Consider the following 24,025-nt stretch of genomic DNA (forward strand, 5'->3'; position numbering starts at 1 on the left):
TCCACTCCTATTGTAAAAACAAACAAACAAGCAAGCAACCAAACAGTCATTGTGGGTTTGACCGACATGAGAGTAAATAAAGACACAATTTAATTTGTGAATAAACAATTCATTTAAACATCTTCATTTTTCAGAGTGCAAGGTAGTGCACATAAATACAGAAATGTAAATATAGAAAAGGATATGCATATGTATTGTTTAAGTAAATGTGATTTATTATTATTATTAATTAAGTTTTATTTTAAAAAAATCATATCAAGAATTTGATATGAAAAGACTGCTGATATCTGCAAGTCTATGGTTTATTTCACTTCAAAAATATAATTAGGAAGCATTTCCGGAAACTCACGCTAGAGGTCGCTGTTTCACAATATGTGCGGTCACATCGTGGCCGGGCGCCGCGCTCCAATACTCCCAGAATGCAGTGCGGCTGCTAGTGCGGTTAGCCGTAGCTTACCTGTGATCACACACAGCATACGGTATCAGAATTTCTCTACTTTTATAGTGGTTTATCTTACACGAGATGCCTCCAAAAAAGCCAGCTCCAGCTACGGGCAATAAGAAAACCCAAGAGAAGAAGAAAGAGAAGATCATTGAGGTGAGATCTATAACATTTTCGCACACATGCAGCATGCCGAACACCGGGCCTTGTGCTCTGATTCACTTACTGACACATTTCAGCAAGTTTTATTTACGTGTAATGTCTAAAAAGAATAGAATGACACGACGTTGAGTATAAAGTAGTTGTTAAACCGACAGTTTATCTGTCTGTCCGTTGCTGTCACCACGATTTTGTTTAAAGAGAAAATAACTAAAGAGATAAGCACTGCTGCTAACATTTAGTATCTCTCAAAAAGTCAAAACTCAGTGAGTCCTATAAAACATAGACATAATTTTTGGGTCTTGTGATTGCCTATAATGGACAAATGTATAGTGGTTTGTAGCTTGCTAGGTTTTGAGAGACCCTTACAAAAATATATTTTTTTATTTCTAATATGTTGAATTAATGTACTTTTGTTAATAGATATAGAGATATACATAAACTGTGTGAGACCCGGTCTGTGAAATCCAGGCATACAAGTATGATTTCATTCATTGATTTTACACCGATTTCAATATTTGACAATATTTCAATAAAGATAGCAAGGTTATCATTTCACAATGTTTTTTACATTATGCGTTAATATGTCAGATAATTTTGGTATAAAAGAGTAAATCACAAAAAATGACTTTAGCTGGCTTTTTACAGACTAAATATGTCATCTCTAACCATGCAAACCATTGTTAAACAGTTTGTTAATAAAGGTATATAATAATCCCATGACTATATTGTCACTATGATCTTTATTGAGGACAAAACCTTTGGGCTGAAAAACAAAAAGGGAGCAAAACAACAGAAGTTTATCAAAGCAGTCACACAGCAAGTCAAGTTTGGACAGCAGAATGCAAGACAGGTAAGAAATCGTGTGACAGCAGCACTGATTTTAATAGTCGGATTTCTATTATGAATTCCCTAGCCAGTGATCCAGAATTGTGTGATCGTTTTTGTTTGTTTGTAGATTGCTGCTGCTGAAGGTGAAAAGGGTAAAAAGAAGGATGACAAGAAGAAGGAGCTCTCTGAGCTGAATGAGCTCTTTAAACCAGTCGTAGCAGCTCAAAAAGTCAGCAAAGGTAAATAATGATTGACTTCCACAATTTGATGAGGGAAGCAAATTTAAACCTTTTCATAACCAATGTATAAAATGACCACACACTTATTAAGGGCACCAAGTAATGCTTCAGCTGACCAATTTTACAGCCATAACTGAATAAAAAACTGAATAAACAGCTGTGTTGAAGTACCGTATTGTCTTGAATATAACACAATTCTAATTAAAATACCAACTTTTGTCTTAGTATATTCAAATTAAAGAATTTTCTTTATAAGTCAAAAGGGAAAAGTTTGGTTCCCCACGTTCTTCAATGCTTTTTTTATATGGCATACCATATAGAGGGTTTTCACGGCGCGTCATCAGAGCGGACGTTGCCATATTGGAGGCACTCCGCATCACAACCGCAAGCACAGCCACTGAAGTATATCCCGAACGTCGTCAAGGAAAATGGTTCATTATTGCTGTGTTTAAGGTTATACCAATAGGACAGATCGAGAAAAAACTTTTGGAAGATTATCGACTTCCAAAAGTTATTAAAAACCAGGGAAAGGAATGCAAGAAATTATCAGAGGAGGCGCTTGTGGTTGGCAAAGCTCAAGAAAAGAGTAGTATTGTATTAGAAATATGATTGAAGTACTTAAAGTATAAAACAAGTATGCTTCTATCTGTTGTGCTTTATTTAAAGAGCAAGTTATTTAATATGTACTTTTTAAAGTATACTTTTAGTGTATGCACAAAATATACTTAAACACAACTAAAATTTGCCCTGCAATGCCTTAATGCCAGTGGCCTTAATTGCTCATAACACATTTTCTATTGTAATGACAATAATATTTTTAGTAGAGGGTTTTCACGACGCGTCATCAGAGCGGAAGTAGCCATATTGGAGGCACTCCACATCACAACAGAACACAGAAACTGATGTATATCCCGAATATTGCTTTTATAATTTTACTGTGTGTTTATTTTACTGTAAAGCACTTTGGTAGGACAATGACTATTTAAAATTTTCTATATAAATAAAGCTGACATTGACATATGGGCTCGGCATGAAAACCAGATTGTTGACTATATCGCGATCGGGAGATGCAACTGAAGGAAGAATCGCCGGGTCGTCACGGATCCTAGAACAGGGAGCTAACTCGTAAGGATCTGCATTGCCTTTAAATTGTAATTTCTCGAATTATCGTGCCTTTTCTTGTGGTCCAAGTCCTTCCCTATATGCCTTTGCATCTTGGACGCGTTTTCTGTTGTTTAGACATATCTTCATTCACTGAAAGTATCCAAAGCGCACAATAATCCATTGTACTCCGTTCAGTTCTTTACACCGAGTGCCTCCACAATGGCTGCGCATCCGGGTTACCACCCAGAACGTGACGTCGGTGAAAACCCTCTATAGTAAATTGTAAAAACCATTATTGCTTTTATTGTTTTACTGTGTGCTTATTTTACTGTAAAGCACTTTGGTAGGATACTGGCTATTTTAAATTTGATATATAAATATAGCTGACATTGACATGGGCTCGGCATGAAAACCAGGTAGTTGACTATCGGGATATGCAACTGAAGGAAGAATCGCCGGGTCGTCACGGATCCAAGAAGCAGGAGCTAACTCGTAGGGATCTGCACCGCCTATAAATTGTAATTTCTCGTAATATCGTGCCTTCTCTTGTGGTCCAAGTCCTTCCCTATATGCCTTTGCATCCTGGACGCGTTTTCTGTTGTATAGACATGTCTACATTCACTTAAAGTATCCAAAGTGCACAATACTCCATTATACTCCGTTCATCACCACTTAAAATAGTTACAGATTTTAGTTATGCTTTCTGAATAATGTATGTCTTTTGTAGTGATGATTTGATAATATTGTTCTTCCTTTTTCAGGTGTGGATCCAAAGTCAGTACTTTGTGCTTTCTTCAAACAAGGCCAGTGCACCAAAGGTGATAAGTGTAAATTCTCCCATGATCTCACCTTGGAGAGAAAATGTGAGAAGAGAAGTCTGTATGTTGATGGAAGAGATGAAGACCTTGAGAAAGGTGAGAGCACTGAGTTATTCTTAAAATGGCATTATAAGGCGCATTGTTTGTAGACGCTCACTTCGCAGTCATCCAACATGTATTCCAGAAGTTAGGTTTGTTTTTCATTTTAATTTATAAAATGAAAGTACTCTAATGTAAAATTAAGTAATTTTAAATTACATGTAGGCCTACTGGTCCACTCAGTTAAAAATAGATAGCCTTGCCACTGATGGACAGATTATGGCCAAATAAAATTATTGCTGATCTAAAATAGTAAGAGGATGCCACTTGTTACAGCTTTGCATATGTATCAATCCAGTTAATTACTTACTAGGTTACTAGTAAAATTTTTGCACAAAAGGCAGTCAAGTGCATTTCGGAGAATAGCGTGGACGTGCTTCACACCACGAGCGGGCTCACGTTATTTATGTGCATTATTTACATTACACTCCTTTAAGATAATGTAATTATTAGTGTGAAATAATAAATTTTTACAATCTTCGCGCTATCTATCATCATTCGCCAGATGTTCTACAACATCTTCTTCAGTTTGTGTTTATTAACCCTTTAGTTTCACTTATCACGCAGCTATTCCGTTATGGTGCGTTCAGACCAACCGCGGTAGAGGCATCAAGCACGAGTGATTTAAGTGTTAAGTCAATGCGTTGACGCGCGTCTGGAGGTCTCGCGGCGCGAATCAGGCGTTTAGCGTGGCGCGGTAGATGCGATTCCGCCACATTCGTGCGTCTAGTTCGCGTGGATGGCCCGAATTGAGCGCTGCCCTGGGAAACACGCGAGTTGAAAAATTGGAACTTTCGCGGAAAACCGCGCCACAGGAGCTTGCTCTAGTAGTGACGTGATTACAGGAAGCGAGCGAAGTCGCAGAAGCCTATGGAAGGCCCTCCCATGACGTGAATTTCTGCGTAAATGTCTCTGACTAGAATTTCATGCGCGAATAAAGCGAGCAGACTCAAAATGTTCAAGCGGCAAACTAGATGGGGTAGACGCGAATTTGACACCTCAAACGCGGCTGGTGTGAACCCACGGTTGGAGGTATCTGTTAAAAAAATTGTATTCATTAATAATCTAGTATGTGTTCATTTTCTGTCATAGTTTCTTCAAAATTAAGTTTTATTTGAGTGTTTTTAAAAAAATATTTTCATCATGACACATACGCCCCGCCCCTTTGATTAACTAACAATTTTTTTGCTGGAAACCCTGTGTGCATTTTGTTTCCGCGCCAGGGGTGTGGCGTTGGGTTCCTATCTACTTTTTTGTCCTTGGCCAATCACATGCCTGAATATTGTTATGTCAGTACAGTATTTGTGTGTATGTTATTTCTGTAAATTGTAAATTCATCTTTTATAATTTGTATCTTTGTTTAAAATTTACAGACACAATGGAAAATTGGGATGAAAAGAAGCTTGAGGAAGTTATAAACAAGAAACATGGAGAAAATGAAAAGAAGAAAGCAAAAACACAAATTGTACGTTTTAAAGAGTTTTTAATAAAAAACACTGAAGCAAATGTAACCAATGATCTAATAGTCATTAGTATTAATGTTTGACATGTTACTAAATGATTAAAATTTCCTATTATGATTTTTTTGTTAAATCTCATCTGTCTGTTTTTTAAGGTCTGCAAATATTTCCTTGATGCTATTGAAAACAACAAATACGGCTGGTTTTGGGTTTGTCCTGGAGGCGGTGATAACTGTATGTACCGCCACGCACTTCCTGCAGGCTTTGTTCTGAAGAAGGACAAGAAAAAGGAAGAAAAGATTGAGGAGGAGATTTCACTGGAGGACTTGATAGAGACCGAGGTAGGGTAAAGAAAAAAAGGATATCTCAAAATGTGTACATTATTTGAAAATATCTTGTCATAATGATTAACTCTTATTGCAGCGAGCTGCCCTTGGAGTAAACGTCACTCGAATTACTCTGGAAACATTCTTGGCCTGGAAGAAAAGGAAAAGGCAGGAGAAACTGGCTAGAATAGAGCAGGACATGGAAAAGAAGAAAGCCGACTTTAAAGCTGGCAGGGCACTGGGGGTCAGCAAAGATGATGTCAATGATTTTATTCACTTCTGTGTGCTTGCGCCGACAGCCACACGAATGTATTATTTAGTTGTTTTCCCTCATGTAAATAGCCATTTGGAGTGTGATGCTATAATTTTACCAGGTGGTGGCAGCAAAGCTTTGGCATTATGGACAGCTAATGCGGTCATTTTGACTCTCATACAATCCTGTGCATATTGTCTTTAACTTTGAATTGTTTCATGGTTTGTCTTGCAGGTCAGTGGAAGAGAAGTGTTTGAGTTCCGGCCTGAGCTTGTTGATGATGATGATGAGGAGGCTGATGATACTAAATACACAAAAGACGACGATGACTACAGTGAGAATGGGACAAATGAGGTGAGAATATCTAATATAAACTCTGAATGCAACACTGCACCTTTTGTTATAGTCTAAACTGTACAATATAGAATTAGTGTTTTAATGTTTCACCATCATTGAAATGATTGTTTCTCTCAGATGGACGACATTGATGACATTCAGGATCTCGACCTTGCTAGATTTGTACCTAAAGAGGTTGATAACGCCAATATAACAGTGGCATCGGCTGACAGATTTTCTACCAAACCCACGAATGACACGGATGGTAAGTGTTTTTTTTAAATATGTTAATAATATTCCGTTTCTGTATATGTTTGAGTACGAAGTTAGAGGATTAAAGGGCGAGGATGAGAGGGTCACTGGCCCTGCATGGGGTCGAAGTTATATGTGTTGTGTGTTTAACAGTTGTTAAACCTGTAAGGGCAGGGACACACCAACCCCGATGCCAACAAAGTAGTGCCGACTGTGAGGTTGGTTCACATTGCCCAAGTGCTGGCTGTGTTTTGGTCCAAAGTAGCCCTGGCACACAGACGACGGTCAAGTTGCACATTCGTTCTGCGTGAGATAATATTTCCCTACCAACAGGTGGCGATAGATGTTCATTACTCAAAATGGGAAACTGAAAGAGCTATGACAGCTGTGATAAAAAATAAGCAAAACAGTGCTCACTCGTTTGTGATTTATTGAAAATATTCACAACATTTGAGTAAGAGATAAAAAAATGTGATGGGCATTGTGATTGTTCCCTCTCAACGACGTTGTTTGTTTTGCTTCGTCACTTTCGTTTTTCGTCTTGTGCACTGGTTAGCTGTGTCGATCAGCCAATCAGAATGATCCGACTCTCAAACAGATGCTGCCAATGATTTGACATGATGAATCAGCCGAAAAAAGTAAAATAAGTATTTGACAGTAAGGGGATTTCTAAGTGGGCTATTGACACAGAATGTCCACCAGATGTAGCCATCAAGCCAAACATTGAATTCATACAAAGAAATCTTAACATTTAAGTATACAATTTGAGTCATAATAAATAAAGTGAAATGACATGGAGAATAAGTATTGAACACACTTTATTTAGTACTTTATAGAAAAGCTTTTGTTGGTGATTACAGCTTCTAAACGCCTCTTGTATGGAGAGACCAGTCGTCTGCATTGCTCAGAAGTGATTCTGGTCCATTCTTACACACAAATGGTCTTTAAATCTTGAAGGTTCCTTGGGCCTCTTTTATAAACTTTGATCTTGAGTTCTCTCCATAGATTTTCTTCAATGATTTGATTTTCTTTCTTTGGTATCAGTTCATTGTTTCCTTGGCGTTGTGTTTGGGATCATTGTCTTGCTGAAATGTCCACCCTCTTTTCATATTCAGCTTTCTGGTAGAATTTCACAGTACATTTCTCCATTTATCCTGCCTTCAATAATATGAAGTCTGCCAGAACCCCTTGCTAAAAAGCAGCCCCAAACCATGATGCTTCCCCCCTTAAACTTAACTGTTGGTATGGTGTTCTTGGGGTGGTGGGCAGTGCCATTCTTCTCCAAACATTGTGTAGAATGACTGCCAAAAAGTTTCATTTTGCTTTCATCTGACCATACTATCTATAGTCTCCCAATAACCCACAGGCTTCTCCAAATGCTCTTTCGCAAACTTTATCCGAGCTTCAACATGCTTTTTGTTCCGCAATGGAGTCTTGCGTGGTGAGCATGCATGGATGCCATGGCGGTTCAGTGCATTGCTTATAGTTTTCTTTGAAACAACAGTACCTGCTGATGCAAGGTCTTCCTGAAGTTCTCCCGAGTGGTTCTTGGCTCTTGGAGAACTCTCCTAAATATTATTTGGACTCCTCGGACAGGGATCTTACGTGGAGCACCTGATCGTGGCCGGTTTATGGTGAAGTGATGCTCTTGCTATTTTCGGATAATGGCCCCCACAGTGCTCACAAGAACATTCAGCATTCTGGAAATGTGCCTATAACCATTCCCATCAAAAAGCTTTTCAACGATAAGATTACGAAGATCTTGATTGAGTTATTTGCTTTTACCCATCATGAATCAGCTTTGTAGTGTGCCTCCTGAGTAATGAGAAGCCTTTATAGGCCATCAATTAGGATTAAAGCAGCTGATATTAATTAGTACTGATAGCGGGCAGGGTTTCTCTCTCAATATAAGATTTTAGGTGATCTCCCGGCTTTCTATGCCATTTTGCACTTTGTTCTCTTCATGTTTTCAATACTTATTCCCTGTGTCATTTCACTTTATTTATTATGACTCAACTTGTATACTTAAATGTTCTGATTTTTTTGTATGAATTCAATATTTGGCTTGATGGCTACATCTGGTTGAAATTTTGTGTCAGTAGCCCACTTAGAAATCCCCTTACTGATAAAAATGCTGATGTGTCAAATACTTCTTTTTCCCTTAAATACCTTAAACATTTTTTCTTTCTGAACCAATGAAATTATTTCAAATCAGGTATTGGTTGTCGTCCAGAAATGCTATTCTGTGATGAAATAGAATAAATGTTTATTGCATGCCTTCAGATGTTATTTAACAATAATTAATTTTGTGGTTTTGATCACCCTATAGACAATAAACTTAGCGAGGCCTCAGGTGGAGCCATGGAGAACGGAGAACACAGCCAGGACCAGACACTGGAGGACGGTGAGGACAATGAGTCGGAAGACGTGCCTGTGGATGAAAACCTTTTTACTGGTGAGGATCTAGATGAACTGGAGGAGGAGCTAAACACACTGGACCTGGATATGTAAAGATTGGGACTATTGCATCAATCATGAACTACACATGGCTTAAAGTGAATGACAGTGTTTTCACTAATAACTACCACCAATATCGCCATGACCGAAACCTCTCTGCCTGCAATACTCGCCCTCATCACCCAAGACTTCATCCCGGGAAACTACAGGATAGAATGGAGTAATTGTGGCTCTTGTTCTTTCTCAGATTTGATGATTTGTTTCCTTTATTTTCAATATTTTTCTAAATCTCAATCTACCCCAAAAGCACAGTTTTGCAGGTGAAAATCTTACATTTAGATCCATCTGATCCCATGCGGTTCTACAATGGGAACATGCTAAAATATTTATGAGGCTTTTGATTTGATTCTTTGAAATAAGATTTGATTTGATAATCATCTTTGTAAGGCCATGCTGCTGAAAAACCCAGCATAAATTACAGTGACCTCCTTTTAGAAATGTAATGTTAAGCACTATTGGAATCCGTTTTCTCCTCTTGTGCTGATGTGAAATGTTACTTTAATGACTACGAAGAGATCAGTTGAGTTGTATCATTTCAGTTTTAAAATGTAACCAACTGCATGCCTGTATCAGGATCAGAATGTAAGTGGTGAATAAATGTAACGCTGACCTTCATGTGCTCAATAATCAGCTGATGAGATTGAGGCGTTGAATGTGAAATCTCTCGGATGCAGACGTGGCATCTGGCCTTACAATATGAGATGAGGAAAGAGGCACCATTGCTAGTCTGATCTGATGTTTGAAGTGCTTTTGGAAAGCGAGAGTGAAAGATGAGCTAGTAATTTGTCTTCTTTTGTATTCAATTGTTTTAAAATTCCCTTCCACCAACACGCCACAAGAAATTGTAAATAAAAGGATATCAGATACGGATTTTGAGTTGAGATGATTCATTTGTTGCATTTTGTATTGAGAGTTGAGAGTTTAAGACTTAAGTGATCTCATAAAAGAATATGTTGGGTAGAATGTTACTTTTTTCCCAAAAAAACGTGTTTAGGCTTAGTAAATGTCTTGTATTTTGTTGCAGTGGAATTTCTATATTCTGTGGTAAAACATTGTACGTGTAAACATGTCTTCCTGAGCTTATCTTGGAGCGGGCATCTGTTTAATCTCATATCTTTAATAATGCACGGATCATCAGACAAATCCATGCAGATAATTTGCAACAGGTCATAAAGATTTTTGAAAGCACGACTCTACTAATAGCTTGGCCTGGGATGTTGAGAGAGGGATGACATGCAGAAACGGTCATAGGACTGGTATTTCCTATGATCTGCACGAGAAGGCATGACCTCACCCCGTTTCCCTGCCTCCCTCACTTTAATAGAGGTCAAAAAGGAGTGATGTTTGTTAAACAGTTCGGTTCTTACAAAAGAATCCTAAATAATTTATCTTGAGTTGAAACAGTACTAAATGCTTTAATCATATATTTATATTTAAAATGATGTAATAAAAATGTGTAAATGCAGTAATTTAATACTATGTAATATACAACATGGCTCTTAAGATTTTTTTGGCATGGTTTCACAGACAAGGCTAAAGCCTAGTCCCAGACTTTGAGCTGTCTCAACTAAAAATAACCTGCCCTGACAGATCTTAAAATAAGCCAGTGCCATGTCTTTTTTTAAGACATGATTATTAAAGATGCATAAACATCCTTATTTAACTAAGGCCTAGTCCTGGCTTTAGCTATTGTCTGTAAAACCAGGGACCAGTTGTCCTTGTTTTTCAAAGCAACTTTGGATTGGATCACCCTGATCCAGATACATACTTTTTCAGATTAGCAAATCTGGATTAAATGGGATCACATGTCAATGTTAACTATTAGCTATGTAAGAAACCGCAGGTAGTTTGGTTGGTATGGGGTCACTAAGTGTTTTTACTTGAAGAGACAATAAAAAAACACAACATTTCCTTACTTTTTATTTCAATTTAACATTCAGTCTGTTCGTCTGGCCCTCAGAAAAAGGAAAAAAAAAGAATATATTATACACAAACAGATTGGTGTGGTTTCCCAAACAGGGATTAGCTTAAGCCAGGACTAGGCCTTAGTTTATTTAGGAAATATAACTAGTTTTAACAAACGTGCCTTACTAAAAACATTACTTGTGTGCATTTTGAGGCAAAACAAATGGCACTGATGTATTTTAAGATATGTCAATACAAGTAGTTTTCAGTTTGGACAGCTCTTACATTTATTTTAGTCTAGGACTAGTCTAATCCCTGTCCAGGAAACCGCCCCATTGAAACATGAATTTTAAGTCATAAAGAGGCTATGTACAGTAGTTTCCATTTGTAGAAATTCCAGTTCTTAAAACTTTTGACTGTTTGGTTTCTGATGATTGCGATTTAAATGAATATACTGTACAGTGCCAAATGACGGTTAAAGTTAAAGGAACAGTATGTAAGAAATGTATATCAATTAATCCTAAAATGGCCCTGATATGTCACTAGACATTAAGAAATCATTTTCATTTCAAATACTTATATCACTGACAAAAGTGGTCCGGCCAGGATTTTGTCATTTAGAAAGTGGAGTTGCAGCCCTGAACTGATGTTAATGTTGTCATGTTGTGTATTGGCCACCATTTGTGTGATTGCAGTACCAGTTTTAGCCACAAGTTTTGTGATTGCAGTACCAGTTTTGGCCACAATCCTACATACTGTTCCTTTAAGGATTACTTTTGTTAAAATTAAAGGACAAGTTCGGTATTTTACACTTAAAGCACTGTTTTCAGATTGTTTATGATGAAATAGAAGGGTTTTGACTGAAATTTCGACATATGCGGCTGCCCCGAGAATTTTCGGGTGTTTGTGTTTCACCTCCCACCTCTACAATGGGTTGATAGGTGCACAGGAACAATCCTTCCTAAAATGCATTAAACTTTCGCTTACAAAGACATTAAACTCACTGAGTGGTCAGGGGTGTTCACTGGTATGCTCACACAAAAATCGCTGCAAAATACGCATTCCAACGGGTTTTATTGTAGTTTTTGCCAACTCCATTGACTTGTATTAGATGTGCTGTGAGGTACGGTATTACTCCGCGCCGGGAACTTTGTTTCTATTACTATTGCCAATGGCGGATTAGCGCCACCACCTGGGCTGGAGTGTCTATTATTCAAGCTCTCAGCGGAAGAATGTACGGGTGTGAGGCGTTTGGAAAAATAGGTCCACAAGTTAACAACGAATGCTAAAGCACCTGTTGAAAGGCATCTTTTGCGGCGATTTTTGTGTGAGCATATCAGTGAACACCCCTGACCACTCGGTGAGTTTCACATCTTTGTAAATGAAAGTTTAATGCATTTTAGAAAGGATTGTTCTAGGGCACCAAACCAAATGTAGAGGTGGGGGGTGAAACAACAAACACACGAAAATTCTCGGGGCAGCCGCATATGTCGAAATTTCAGGCAAAACCGTTCTATGTCACCATAAACAATCTGAAAACAGGGCTTTAAGTGTAAAATACCGAACTTGTCCTTTAAATGTTAAATATTTTGTTTTTTTATTGTCTGCTGTATGAGGGATTTCTATGGACTTTATCTTTCTTAATTGACTGGAAGGTTTATATGGTAGCCCAGTGTTATATTTTGAATACTTTATCATTAAACTGAACTCAACAAAATTTCAACAAACAAATGATACATTTATAAATATTACATACTAGAAGTGTTGTATTGTAGACTAACTGTAGGTTTATAAGTTTTAGTAACATTTTATTAGAAGTTTTATTACATTTCTGTCCTGAAATCCACCCTTCTGATTGGATCAGAATAATCCTGCTTTTTGGAATAAAAAAAAATTGTGATCCAATCCAAATTCAGAATCCATTTTTTTGAACAACCCATTTTGAAATTTTGATCTAATCTGATAGCCGAAATCCAAATTGATTACTTTTGAACAACTGGCCCCAGGCCTTTAACTTTTAAAAACACTTAAAACTCAGTAGGAAATTGTGCATGTAGTTTAATCACAGATCAATTCCTCTTCTTTTAAAAAACAACATCTTCCTGTTTAATTATGATAGATAGCTAGATAGCTAGCTAGATAGGTAGATAGATAGATTTTATTATAGTCCACAAAAAATACTGAATAAATTCCAAAAGTACAGACAGATATGTAAGCAGAGCTTTTGGAAAAAAAACTGGTTCAGCACTGTTTCATGCTAAAAAAAAAGTTAATACACAATTTGGCCTACAAATAAATCACTGTAACCTTGCCAAAAAGACAAGCTTTTTGTCCACAAAACAAATTGTTCTTCCACTCTAATGTCACATGGTACCAAATCCCCATTGACCACACGCACAACCAAACAAAAGTGACTTTGTTCCTCTGAGAGTGAGTATGTTGCCTCTGTGGCAATTTACAACTAGTGTCTTTAATTGCATCATTACAATGTGACACTGCAATATGTCACTGTATCATCTCAATTTGAGTTTCCCAAAAATATCCAACATTAAAATCCAGCCAATGTTTCCTCCTAAAGTGCAGCGTCTGTAACACCTTACAGAGGGACCCTGGGGGATTTACAGAGCGCATTCTTGTAGGCATACTTCACTGTGAAAGCAATGATTCACTGACAAGTCCATATATGAATAAAATATCCGCAGTTTCTGAAATGTTGTTACTGTGTGTTTGCCACAGCTATCTAGAACTTACAGATAAAGTTTAGGCACATCTTATTGATAAAAAGTAGACTATTCATCAGGGTCATTCAATACTTAAGTTTAATGTTGATGTAAACATGTATTTTCTGTTGTCACGTTTAAATGGGTTACAAATGTTAACTTTTCAAATGTTTCTTATCAATATTTCTTTTCCGTAGGTTTGAAAGACGCTTTAGTTTATTTAGCGAAAGCAACCTGTTGGATGTACAATGTCCTTTACTTATATCAAGTGAAATGTGGGTTAAATAATAAAAAATAAACTCATTGTTTTATTGTAAACCAACCGAAGATAAATCTCAACACATGGCGCTGTTTCACTCTTCTTAAACGTGTAAGGCACTCCGTACGTTGGGATCACAAATATCTTAAACTTTTATGGGATGATAAAAGATTGAGCATCTAACGTTACCCTTATCGTGACCAGTTAATTTATGCAGACGATGCCCACCGATGAAAATTGCGGAAGTTCCCCATGACGTACCGTCCGTGACGTTTCAGTAGGCCGGTTTATGATAGGCGTAATCCACTGCATGTAGCGCTTCGCAGACCGATGATATCAAAGTACCGCGAGAGCGATTATAAAGAATACGGAGCAGTCTACTCCCGTATCGCTCTCGCGTTACATTGACGTCAAAAGACGATCATTGTGCGAAGCGCCGGATGAAGTCGAACACGACTTTTTACTTCCTGTACAGTAGGACATCCCGATCCCGCTGCACTCCATCAGTCCTGAGTCCTACTTCAGAGACGCTTGCTTACATTTTCCCGGACAGGACTGGACTGGAAACCGACAGCTTTGTTTCAGTCGTCTGCTGCAATAATGTAACGGACCTTTGCGTGTGATTAAAGTCATCTCGTGTGTTATGGAGTGTGGAGTCAGTGCTGAACATCTCTGCTGCTGATCCAGACACACACACAGAGCGCGATCTCCTGCTACCACTGTTTTACTGTAGACTTTTGAGATACAAAACATGGGCAAACATCTCATCTGCTGTCGACTTTGGGCTCTCGTGGCTCTTTTCTGCCTCGAACACGTCTTGTCTTTTAATTTGGACATAAGCAAACCCTCGGTGTTTTTAGGACCTCCAGGAAGTTATTTTGGATTTTCTGTGGCTTTCTTCAATCCTGATAACAAACAGTAAGTGGACTAACGTTGGTTAAAGATTTATCTTATACGGACGAATCTGAAACAAAGGGGTGTTGATGCCCAAACTAAAAATGTGATCGCTATATTTTGATTCATAAACAGATCATTGAACTCCTAAAGATACACAACAAAGATACACAAATGTGCAACGTGGAAAGAGATCGACCTATTTTAATAGTAATTAATTGTTACTTTTAAAATCAAATGTTATATTTTTTATAGTGGCTATATTGTCATACAGTTTTCATTCCTGCATCAAATAGTAAAAAATAACATTTTTATATTTTCTATAGGGTCGATTTTAACATACAGATATATATATAATACTACTATATTTATTACTTATTTGAACTTTTTGTTTACACATGCATTAGCCAATATTCGCTACTTTATTGTTGCCAAATCCTTTTCATTGAACAAGGATTGTATTAGTGTAACATTTAACAGGCCAACAGTAAAAGAGAAGTCAAAATACATAAAACAACATGACAATTTTGAGTGGTTATTTTTGCTTTCAAATATTTTGTAGCAATATTAGCTCATGGCTTATTATTATTGAACATACACATTTCTTTAATAAACTCATTAGCAATGGCAGGGTTCCAGACTGCCACCAAAATGTAAGAGTGTGCCACTGAATTTTACATCCAGTCTCACATGTGGGACCAGTAAATATAACCTTTTTTTTGTGATGTGACACTGAAAACAGCACATTATAGTGTCTGCATCTATCATTAAAGTATTTATTAGTAATACAGTGGAAATTAGTAGAAATGTGAATATTTGGTTAGCATGTTGATTTACGGTGTGTGCCCCTAAATTTTCTTGTTGCTTCCCTAAAATTTTTTGTTGGGGGCCACTGTGCTCCTTGTGAAAAAAGTTAGTCTGGAGCCCTGAATGGGTTGGGTGATCCTGTTGCTCAGTGGTAATGCATTGCGGTAGTACATCATAAAGTTGTGGTTTCAAGTCCCGGGGAACACACACAATGATAAAATGTATACCGGCTTGTAATGCATTGTAAGTCACTTTGGATAAAAAAGCATCTGCCCAAATACATAAATGTGAATAAAAATGCTTTTTATCAGATATTTTTGCTCCTTCAAAAACAAAAAAATCAGCCAGTGCAATGATGCATCTTTAAATTTCCTCTCTGATTACAATTAAATATACTGGTGGGTGCTCCCAGGGCAAACACTTCAGATCAAACCCCTTCAGCGGTCACTGAGAGGGGAGCTGTCTTCAGTTGTCCCTGGAATAAAAGTGGCCAGACATGCACACAGATTGAGTTTGACAGCACTGATAAGCCGTGACGCTGTGTTTTCAGCAATAATAGTGTACTGTGCGCCATGCAATTATTTAAAGCTTTTTTAGTGTATACATTCATACTACTTGCTAGTAGAAAGGGTGTCAGGGTTATTAGTCCTATTATGAGACCATCTGCAATAGAGTTTGTTGGGTCATGTATTAGCTTTGCACCAAATATTTTTAAGAGGTGGAGGAAAAAACAGGGGAGGGAGTTTGGGATCATGTCAAGACTCATCTAGGGCTACGCGATTGTTACGGTTGTTTTTCTGAATCCACATGCTTGCCAATAGCCTACAATGGAGTGTGAATAGATGAGTTGTCTCTTCATTATAAACAAATTCTTGTGTTTGACTGCTAACTACTAGATTGCAGATTTTAATGTTTCTTTTGGAATTATTTTACAGAGGAATAAAATCAGTTTTGGCTTTATTAAAACTTTATAATGAAGGCTTGAGAAGCACAAACATTAACAGGAGGACTACATTTTGCTACCCTTGAGTTGAATTTAATGTATGTGCCAGCTTTTTTGTGCCAGATCTCATTGGCATTCACTAGTTGTTTTAGGCTGGTCTGGCCTAATTCACCCTGCAAGCCAAGCTGGATTACTACAAGAGCGCTGCTGTTAAAACAATACAATGTTTTTGTTTGGATTATCCTGGCGTTCTTAAGAGATCTCACTAACAGCTGAACTAATTCTCTTGGTTTCTTTGACATAATTTAGGAAATCTATTTAAAAAAACACACGCAGTGGCCTCGAGAAGTATCTAGACGTAACATATGAATGTTATCGTGTTGGGAAACATAATATCGGGAATCAGAAAATATCAGGAATTTGCAAGCAATTGATGTTGGACACTTGTTTATAAAGAAGTAAATAGCTGTAACTATAGCTCCAATAAGGAAAGAAGCACAATCATATATGAATACTGCATAAGAGTTTTTCCTCTGATGTCATACAAGTGCTTTGTTTAAGACAGACTTTACTTTATACTTAAAATTATACTTACAATAATAATACAATGTATTATTGAATAAATAAATGTATAAATATAAATGAACATTTTATGTGTTGCCTGGGAATTCGAACCAAGAGTCTTATTGTTAGCACCATGCATTATCAGTTGAGTAAGAGGAACAGCTGTTGTAATGCTTATTTACCTTTTTTGCATTAGATTATAGTTCACAAAGCATATGGGCTGCTTTTGTAGTAACCCACCTTTTCATCTTAGAAGTGAAAAACACTTTATTTTGGCATATGTGTGTATTTCTGCCTGTGCCTAAATACTTTTTGAGGTCACTGTATCTTCAGCTGCCTACGATTTAATAAAAGAAACATTTAACATTATCGATCAAGTTGTTACCAATACCATTACCTAACTGTATCCTGACATATTTACTGTAAAACACATGGCTAGGCTGGATAATAGTGTATTGTGTTGGCTGACCCACTGACTGTTGGAGGAGTACTTGACCTAGATTAAATCACAATGTTTTAAAGTATGAGATGGAAAACACTGTGTATGGAGTGCTGAGCTGTTACAACATGGTGTTACACAACAATGTTTCGGATGCCTGTGTTTTAAGCCCCTCTTATGGGTTGTTTGGCAATAAATAAGTGCTTAATTCTAGTAAAGCCTGGGTGTTGTTGACCATCTGTATGACTGTTGACCATGAAACACACAGGGAGTTTCCCAGCTCAGTAGCACAGACAGATGAACAGCTGGTGCTTCCTAGGGATAAAACCAGGGCTTAGATAAACCAGTGCCTGAGGGAAAGAATACAGATCTGTTTTACTAAGTGTGCTAATGTGTGGATGAAGCATTAAACAGGTTCGCACACAGCTCAGCTATGTGTGGACATGTACAAATACACCAGTTGCATCAGTGCTGGTAAAACTCAGTTACAAATTGTCCACATTTTAAAATCAGTTCTGTCTGTGGCTACATTTACACAACAGCTTCATAGAACGTAAATTTTCCTTTGCATTTTGAAAAATTCACGTACACACGACAATGTTGTAAAAAAAAATGAGTTTACATGGATCCACGTACACAACTAAAAATTCTGTATTATGTGTGCCATGCCAGTAGATAGTGATGCACAAATGCATTTTTCTACAGAGTGATAAATACAGTCAACCCTACTGAAAAATTCAGCTTAGAGCAGCATCAACTGGTGAGCTGGTTTTCCCAGCTTGGTTTTAGCTGGTTTTGCTGGTGTAGCAAGCTGGTCTAGCTGTGCTTTGGTCCCTTTTTAGTTGTGTTTTGGTCACTTTTTAAGCTGGTCTATTTGGGGTTTGGTCACTTTTTTAAAGCTGGTCTAGCTGTGTTTTGGTCACTTTTAAGCTGGTCTAGTTGGGGTTTGGTCACTTTTTAAGCTGGTCTAAAAACCAGCTACTGCAACCTAAAACCAGCTACCATCTTATGCTGGTCTTTGCTGGATTTTTCAGTAGGGAAGACGCAGATGATTGTCATTTCCGCAGATTGACCATTATCACAGATAATTCACGTTTACGAAACCCATCTTTAAAGGATCCCAAAACACAGTTAAACCACATAAAACATTAGCCTGGCTCCGCCCTCCTACGTGCATCTGCTTCATTTTCATTTCGATTCAGTACAACGTCTGGGACTGCTGAGTAGAGTTTCGTTTTCTCCGGCAAAAATCTGCAGGTCCAATCAGCTAACAGAGGGGGGTGGCTAAGACCAATGACGTTGAGGTCGTTTGCCAGACACGTTATGGCCCTCCTCCCCACGGGGTTCGGGAAGTTTGATTCGTTAGCGATTGGTTATGGCAGATTCAGAGTGACTCTGGGCATATCCAATAGTTTTAAACTTCAACAGAGGACCCTCCTTAACGGAAGTAACGCTTTGCAATAGAGGTTGGCCAGACTCTCTGTACAAATGAAATGAATGTACGAGAGTCTGGTTGGACCAGGCTAATAAAACGTTCCCGGTTTTGGTAAAAAATTTTTATTGTGTATGTGTAATTTGCCCCGGAATTTTAGTGTAACCTTAAACGGACAATTTTTAAGTATTTTATTAGTCAAAATCAATGTCTTTATTCATAAATTTGTCCTCATTGGTGTCAAATGATCTCTGCCAATGATCTGACTTTTCTTTGTAAGCTTGAATTTCTTTTTTTAATTTACATCTAACGGGTAAGTCCAAAGAGGCTTCCGTGTCGTTACGCCATATTGAAAAACTATAATAGCAAAGACGGACAAAAAGCACCAGCTCATCGCAACGCGTTTCCACAACGCGTTTTCATTCAGAACACGTGAACCAGCTAAAACGGACAAGGAGATCAGTGAGTACATAATGTTTACCGTAGTTGCAGCACGCATTTGGAAAAGCGAGGCGCTAGAGAGCACTATTCATTTGAATGCAAAATACAATTTCACCACTAGATGGGGGAAAATCCTACTTACTGTCCCTTTAAGCCTGGAGTACAGTCAGTTTTTTACGCATATGCACACATTCGAATGCACAGCCTTGCAAAGCACAGTTTATTTGACTTGTACGATGTGTATGCAGATGTTTGGAGAAACTACTTACTCATGTACACGCATGCGCGACCTAAGCGTACAATATACTCAGAGTTTCAAAAATCTGGCGGTATGTGTACAGTACGCGGCTACGCACACAGTCTTCTGATAACGATTATTATTATATTGTACGCAAACCCTCACATACACGTAAAATGTAGCATGTTTCGGCCTTTATTCACAAATGTAAATTTTTCTAAGCTGGAACATTCAAGTCATGGTCAACTTAGGCCGAAACACAAATTGATCAGCACTCCAGAGATTCTATGTAACTATACGGAAATAAGAGTTTACAACTAACTAACCCTTGTCTTTAAACAAGCAACTCTATCACTTGTTTTATTAGTCTAAAAGTTCATTGAATAGACTCAGCTGTTGTATTTGACCTTGGATTGAAATTCAGATGGTTTGGCTTTGGAGAAGATGTGATGCCTATTAGCATATTAGCATATAAGAGTTTAAATCATGGACTTTTTGATTCATGATTATTTCATATGTGGTTTTAGTGATGAAGCAGAGCAGAGTGTGACGAGTATAGGCGTGAAAGGTCATGATGACAGTTTGATGAATGTCATTTCCGTCTCCTCCATTCATCTCTCTTCCTCTACTCCTCCCTTTTCCTCTATTTCTTCTATCACAGATAACAAGAAAAGTTCCAATGGACAACAAATGGAGTTTAAATCGAATCAATGGTTTGGAGCGACAGTGCGTTCCTCTGGGGATCATATACTGGTCAGTCTTAATATGCAGAAAGCGCATCTGTATATAACTATATAACGCCTGTCAGCTATGAATTTATAAACATACACAATTTGATTTGTGGGTTTTTTTGTTTTCACCCCATTTTAATTGATGTTTCCAAGTCAGATAAACAATGCTTCCCCAATAACATATATACAGCAAAAAAAGTTTATGTTTGCATCTGAAATGTAAGAAGCAGTGTAACATGTATGTCTCTCATATTTTAGGCATGTGCTCCTCTCTATCAGTGGAGTACCCGTGGATTATCAGAGAGAGAGCCTGTTGGGACATGTTTCCTGAAGAAGGGCAACAGCATTGTGGAGTATTCACCCTGTCGCTCCGGTATGTACACGATTACATGATTTTTTTTCCTCTCAGGCTTGCTCATGCCCTTATTGGGTCAATATCCACTTTCAGAAATGTCTTAGCTGTGATTTATGGGATGCAATAGTCATTTTCTTTCTGTCTGTCTTTGTCTTAAGCAAACATGATTTTAAGACACGTCTGAGTTAATAGCAGGCGATGTGCCAGACGTCATATGGTGGTGACAGTTCCTCTGTCTGAATGTGGCCTTCCTGTTTCTATTATCTTTCCCATTCAGATTTCTTTAAAGCTATTTTTGCTTATCTTGAACATGTGAATGACTTTTAATATTTTTGTCTGTCAGACTCAAACACACCAGAGGGACAAGGGTTTTGTCAAGCCGGTTTTAGTGCAGACTTTGTGAAGGTATTTGTTCATTGAATAAAATTGTTCACTTTGTATAAATATGTAACCCTGTCTGTTCAATCCAGACTGAAGTCTTATAATCTAATTATGAGATTAATAGGAGGAAAACATTTTGATTTCAATCTTTGACATGACCTTACTCAGTATAAATTATAGATATTAAGGTTATTTTCACAGAATGTTATTTACATTGCATAAGATGATTTTATGTAGTAAACAGTAAGTCACATAAAGAGCTGGGTTTTCACAGACTGGGTCAGAAATATATGAAGGAGTCCACCTTAAAAATACATTTTTAAGATTCTTCATCTTATCTAAATCACTTATAAAATGAGCAAATTTGTGATTTGGGGCTTTTTTACAAGTCATATTTAGCTTGAATGAATTCTTGTTGCTAGGATAAATGGATCATTAGGTTTTGCACAAACTTGTCGAGTCCATGCCAGCTGGAATGGATGTTGTCATAATGGAGGCAAACCAAAAACTACAATATCCTGAAATTTAAGTTAATTTTTCAAATATGATAGACGGACAGACAGACAGACAGACAGACAGACAGACAGACAGACAGACAGACAGACAGACAGACGAATGAATGAATTGATAGATAGATAGATAGATAGACATACAGACAGACAGACAGACATACAGACAGACAGACAGACAGACAGACAGATAAATAGGTAGGTGGATGGATGGATGGATGGATGGATGGATGGATGGAAAGATAGATGCATGAATTGATGGATGAATTGATGGATGGATAGACAGACATACAGACAGGTAAATAGGTAGGTGAAGACAGACAGACAGACAGACGAATGAATTGATTGATAGATAGATAGATAGATAGATAGATAGATAGATAGATAGATAGACAGACAGACAGACAGACAGACAGACAGATAAATAGGTAGGTGAATAGAGATGGATGGATGGATGCATGGATGGATGGATGCATGGATGGATGGATGCATGGATGGATAGATAGATGCATGAATTGATGGATGAATTGATGGATAGATAGATGCATGAATTGATGGATGAATTGATGGATAGATAGATGCATGAATTGATGGATGAATTGATGGATTGATAGACAGACATACAGACAGGTAAATAGGTAGGTGAAGACAGACAGACAGACAGACAGACATACATACGGATAGACAGACAGATAGACAGACAGATAGATAGACAGATGAATTGATGGATGGATAGACAGACATACAGACAGGTAAATAGGTAGGTGAATAGAGATGGATGGATGGATGGATGGATGGATGGATGGATGGATGGATGGATAGATAGATAGATGCATAAATTGATGGATGAATTGATAGATAGATAGACAGACATACAGACAGGTAAATAGGTAGGTGAAGATAGATAGACAGACATACGGATAGACAGACGGACAGACAGACAGAAAGACGGATAGACAGACAGATAGACAGACAGACAGATAGATAGACAGATGAATTGATGGATGGATAGACAGACATACAGACAGGTAAATAGGTAGGTGAATAGATAGATAGATAGATAGATAGATAGATAGATAGATAGATAGATAGATAGATAGATAGATAGATAGATAGATACAGATGCATAGATAGATAGATACAGATGCATAGATAGATAGATACAGATGCATAGATGGAAAGATACAGATAGATATATACAGATTTCTAAAACATGTTTTCTTGTCTTCTCCAGAAGAATCGGGTTGTTCTTGGAGGACCAGGAAGTTTTTACTGGCAAGGTAAACCATTTTATTTTATTGTCCTCTATGGATTCAACAACATTGAGAAGCATTATGGCAAACAATGAAGGACAATGTGTGTGACGCAGAGTTTAACCACATTAGCATCGGCAATGACTCTTTAAATTAAAAATCTTCTGTCTTTGTCTTTCTGATCTATGTTTTGAAATTATACCCTGTGCTGTTGAAATAATTGTTTACTGACTGGCAGTTATGTTATGACTTCATGTAGGGTGCGGTCATTTAAGAAACTGTGCCTAGAAAAAGCCTTTCATTCATTACACATTTTTCTTGATTTCATGACCTGCAGTGCCCGTTTTAAACAGTTTATTTTATAAGCATGTTTAATAGCTGTTTCTTTTTACTGTGTTTTGTTTTTCTGCTGAGTCCCTTTTTCTTGAGGGTAATAATGATTACACACCCTGCTGTGAGGGTAAAACACTTTCAGAAATGGTAATGCCAGCTTGTGATGGTGATATAGATAGAAACTCTAGTGTTGAACAAGCAATGGTTTTACTCCTGGCTAACTATGTTTTAAGGGTGTGTGATGACAAATTTGCTTTGTATAATAGTTTTAATCTGTTAAATTAACCATGGCTGAAAGTTTTGTCATCACATATTTTTTTACATAAGTAAATTGCTTGTTACTGGAAATGCTACACTGAAAAATAGTAGCATTATGTTTTTACTGAGCAATACTCCCTAGCATTGATACTAAGAGAATGAAACATGCATCATGTACAGCCAATGTGTCTTAACATGTTTAGAGAGATGTGATCATTTGAAATTTAAGAACAAAATGTCCAAAACTCTTTCATATGTGTGCATATGTCTGCATTTGACACTTTTTATCAAATGCAGTGTCCCTGGGATCAAAGTGCTCTACCGGTTGAAATATAAACTGGCAATGAATTTGGTGATGTAAAAATAGAGAATTAAGAAGACGTCTGTATCGTTCTGAGGTCATCTTTGTGTATTTGACATGGAGAAGGTTACTGATATTTGTGCATATACTGTTTTCTCCTTTTCAGGCCAGCTGATCTCAGATGACATCAGTGAGGTCATCAGCAGATACAATAAGGATTCACTCATCACTCCATACAGTAAACAGTTATCAACTAAGTCAGCCGCGGCTCAGTATGATGATAGTTATTTGGGTGAGTCTATTTTTGTTTTGATTATGAGGCCTCCTGAAAGATGCAATTATGTTTTACAGTAAACAGAATGTGTCCACTACACTGTTTTATTCCTTATACAACATTCATACAACAGTACAATGCTACAGGTTATT

General features: G+C 37.5%; 2 protein-coding genes across 3 annotated transcripts in view; both read left to right on the top strand.

Annotated features, from left to right (window-relative positions):
• The first annotated feature begins 399 nt into the window (after positions 1–399).
• zc3h15 (zinc finger CCCH-type containing 15) lies at positions 400–9,706 on the top strand. The gene is made up of 10 exons (XM_055215662.2): positions 400–598; positions 1,353–1,454; positions 1,560–1,671; positions 3,537–3,689; positions 5,066–5,157; positions 5,308–5,493; positions 5,576–5,722; positions 5,966–6,085; positions 6,206–6,332; positions 8,649–9,706. The coding sequence occupies exons 1-10, from the start codon at positions 524–526 to the stop codon at positions 8,828–8,830; spliced, it is 1,296 nt and encodes a 431-aa protein (XP_055071637.1). The 5' UTR covers positions 400–523; the 3' UTR covers positions 8,831–9,706.
• A 4,475-nt stretch (positions 9,707–14,181) lies between these two features.
• Positions 14,182–24,025, top strand: part of itgav (integrin, alpha V) — a 31,797-nt gene continuing 21,953 nt past the window's right edge. The window contains exons 1-7 of one of the 2 annotated variants that reach the window (XM_073855053.1): positions 14,182–14,635; positions 15,804–15,945; positions 20,139–20,231; positions 20,468–20,582; positions 20,908–20,969; positions 22,692–22,734; positions 23,766–23,891. In XM_073855053.1, the coding sequence (XP_073711154.1) occupies positions 14,472–14,635; positions 15,804–15,945; positions 20,139–20,231; positions 20,468–20,582; positions 20,908–20,969; positions 22,692–22,734; positions 23,766–23,891 (745 nt within the window). In that variant the 5' untranslated portion in view covers positions 14,182–14,471. Of the gene's footprint in view, positions 14,636–15,803; positions 15,946–20,138; positions 20,232–20,467; positions 20,583–20,907; positions 20,970–22,688; positions 22,735–23,765; positions 23,892–24,025 lie in introns of both variants that reach the window. The other variant, XM_073855051.1, reaches the window with a different exon arrangement.

This window comes from Misgurnus anguillicaudatus, chromosome 17, assembly GCF_027580225.2.
Source record: "Misgurnus anguillicaudatus chromosome 17, ASM2758022v2, whole genome shotgun sequence".
In the NCBI taxonomy this organism is placed as follows: Eukaryota; Metazoa; Chordata; class Actinopteri; order Cypriniformes; family Cobitidae; genus Misgurnus; species Misgurnus anguillicaudatus.

Bases quoted from the DNA above. Each gene is read 5' to 3' on its own strand.
- zc3h15 (XM_055215662.2), top strand. From the start codon at position 524: ATGCCTCCAAAAAAGCCAGCTCCAGCTACGGGCAATAAGAAAACCCAA. The intron at 3,690-5,065 runs GTGAGAGCACTG...TAAAATTTACAG, and splicing joins AGATGAAGACCTTGAGAAAG to ACACAATGGAAAATTGGGAT. The intron at 6,086-6,205 runs GTGAGAATATCT...TGTTTCTCTCAG, and splicing joins GTGAGAATGGGACAAATGAG to ATGGACGACATTGATGACAT.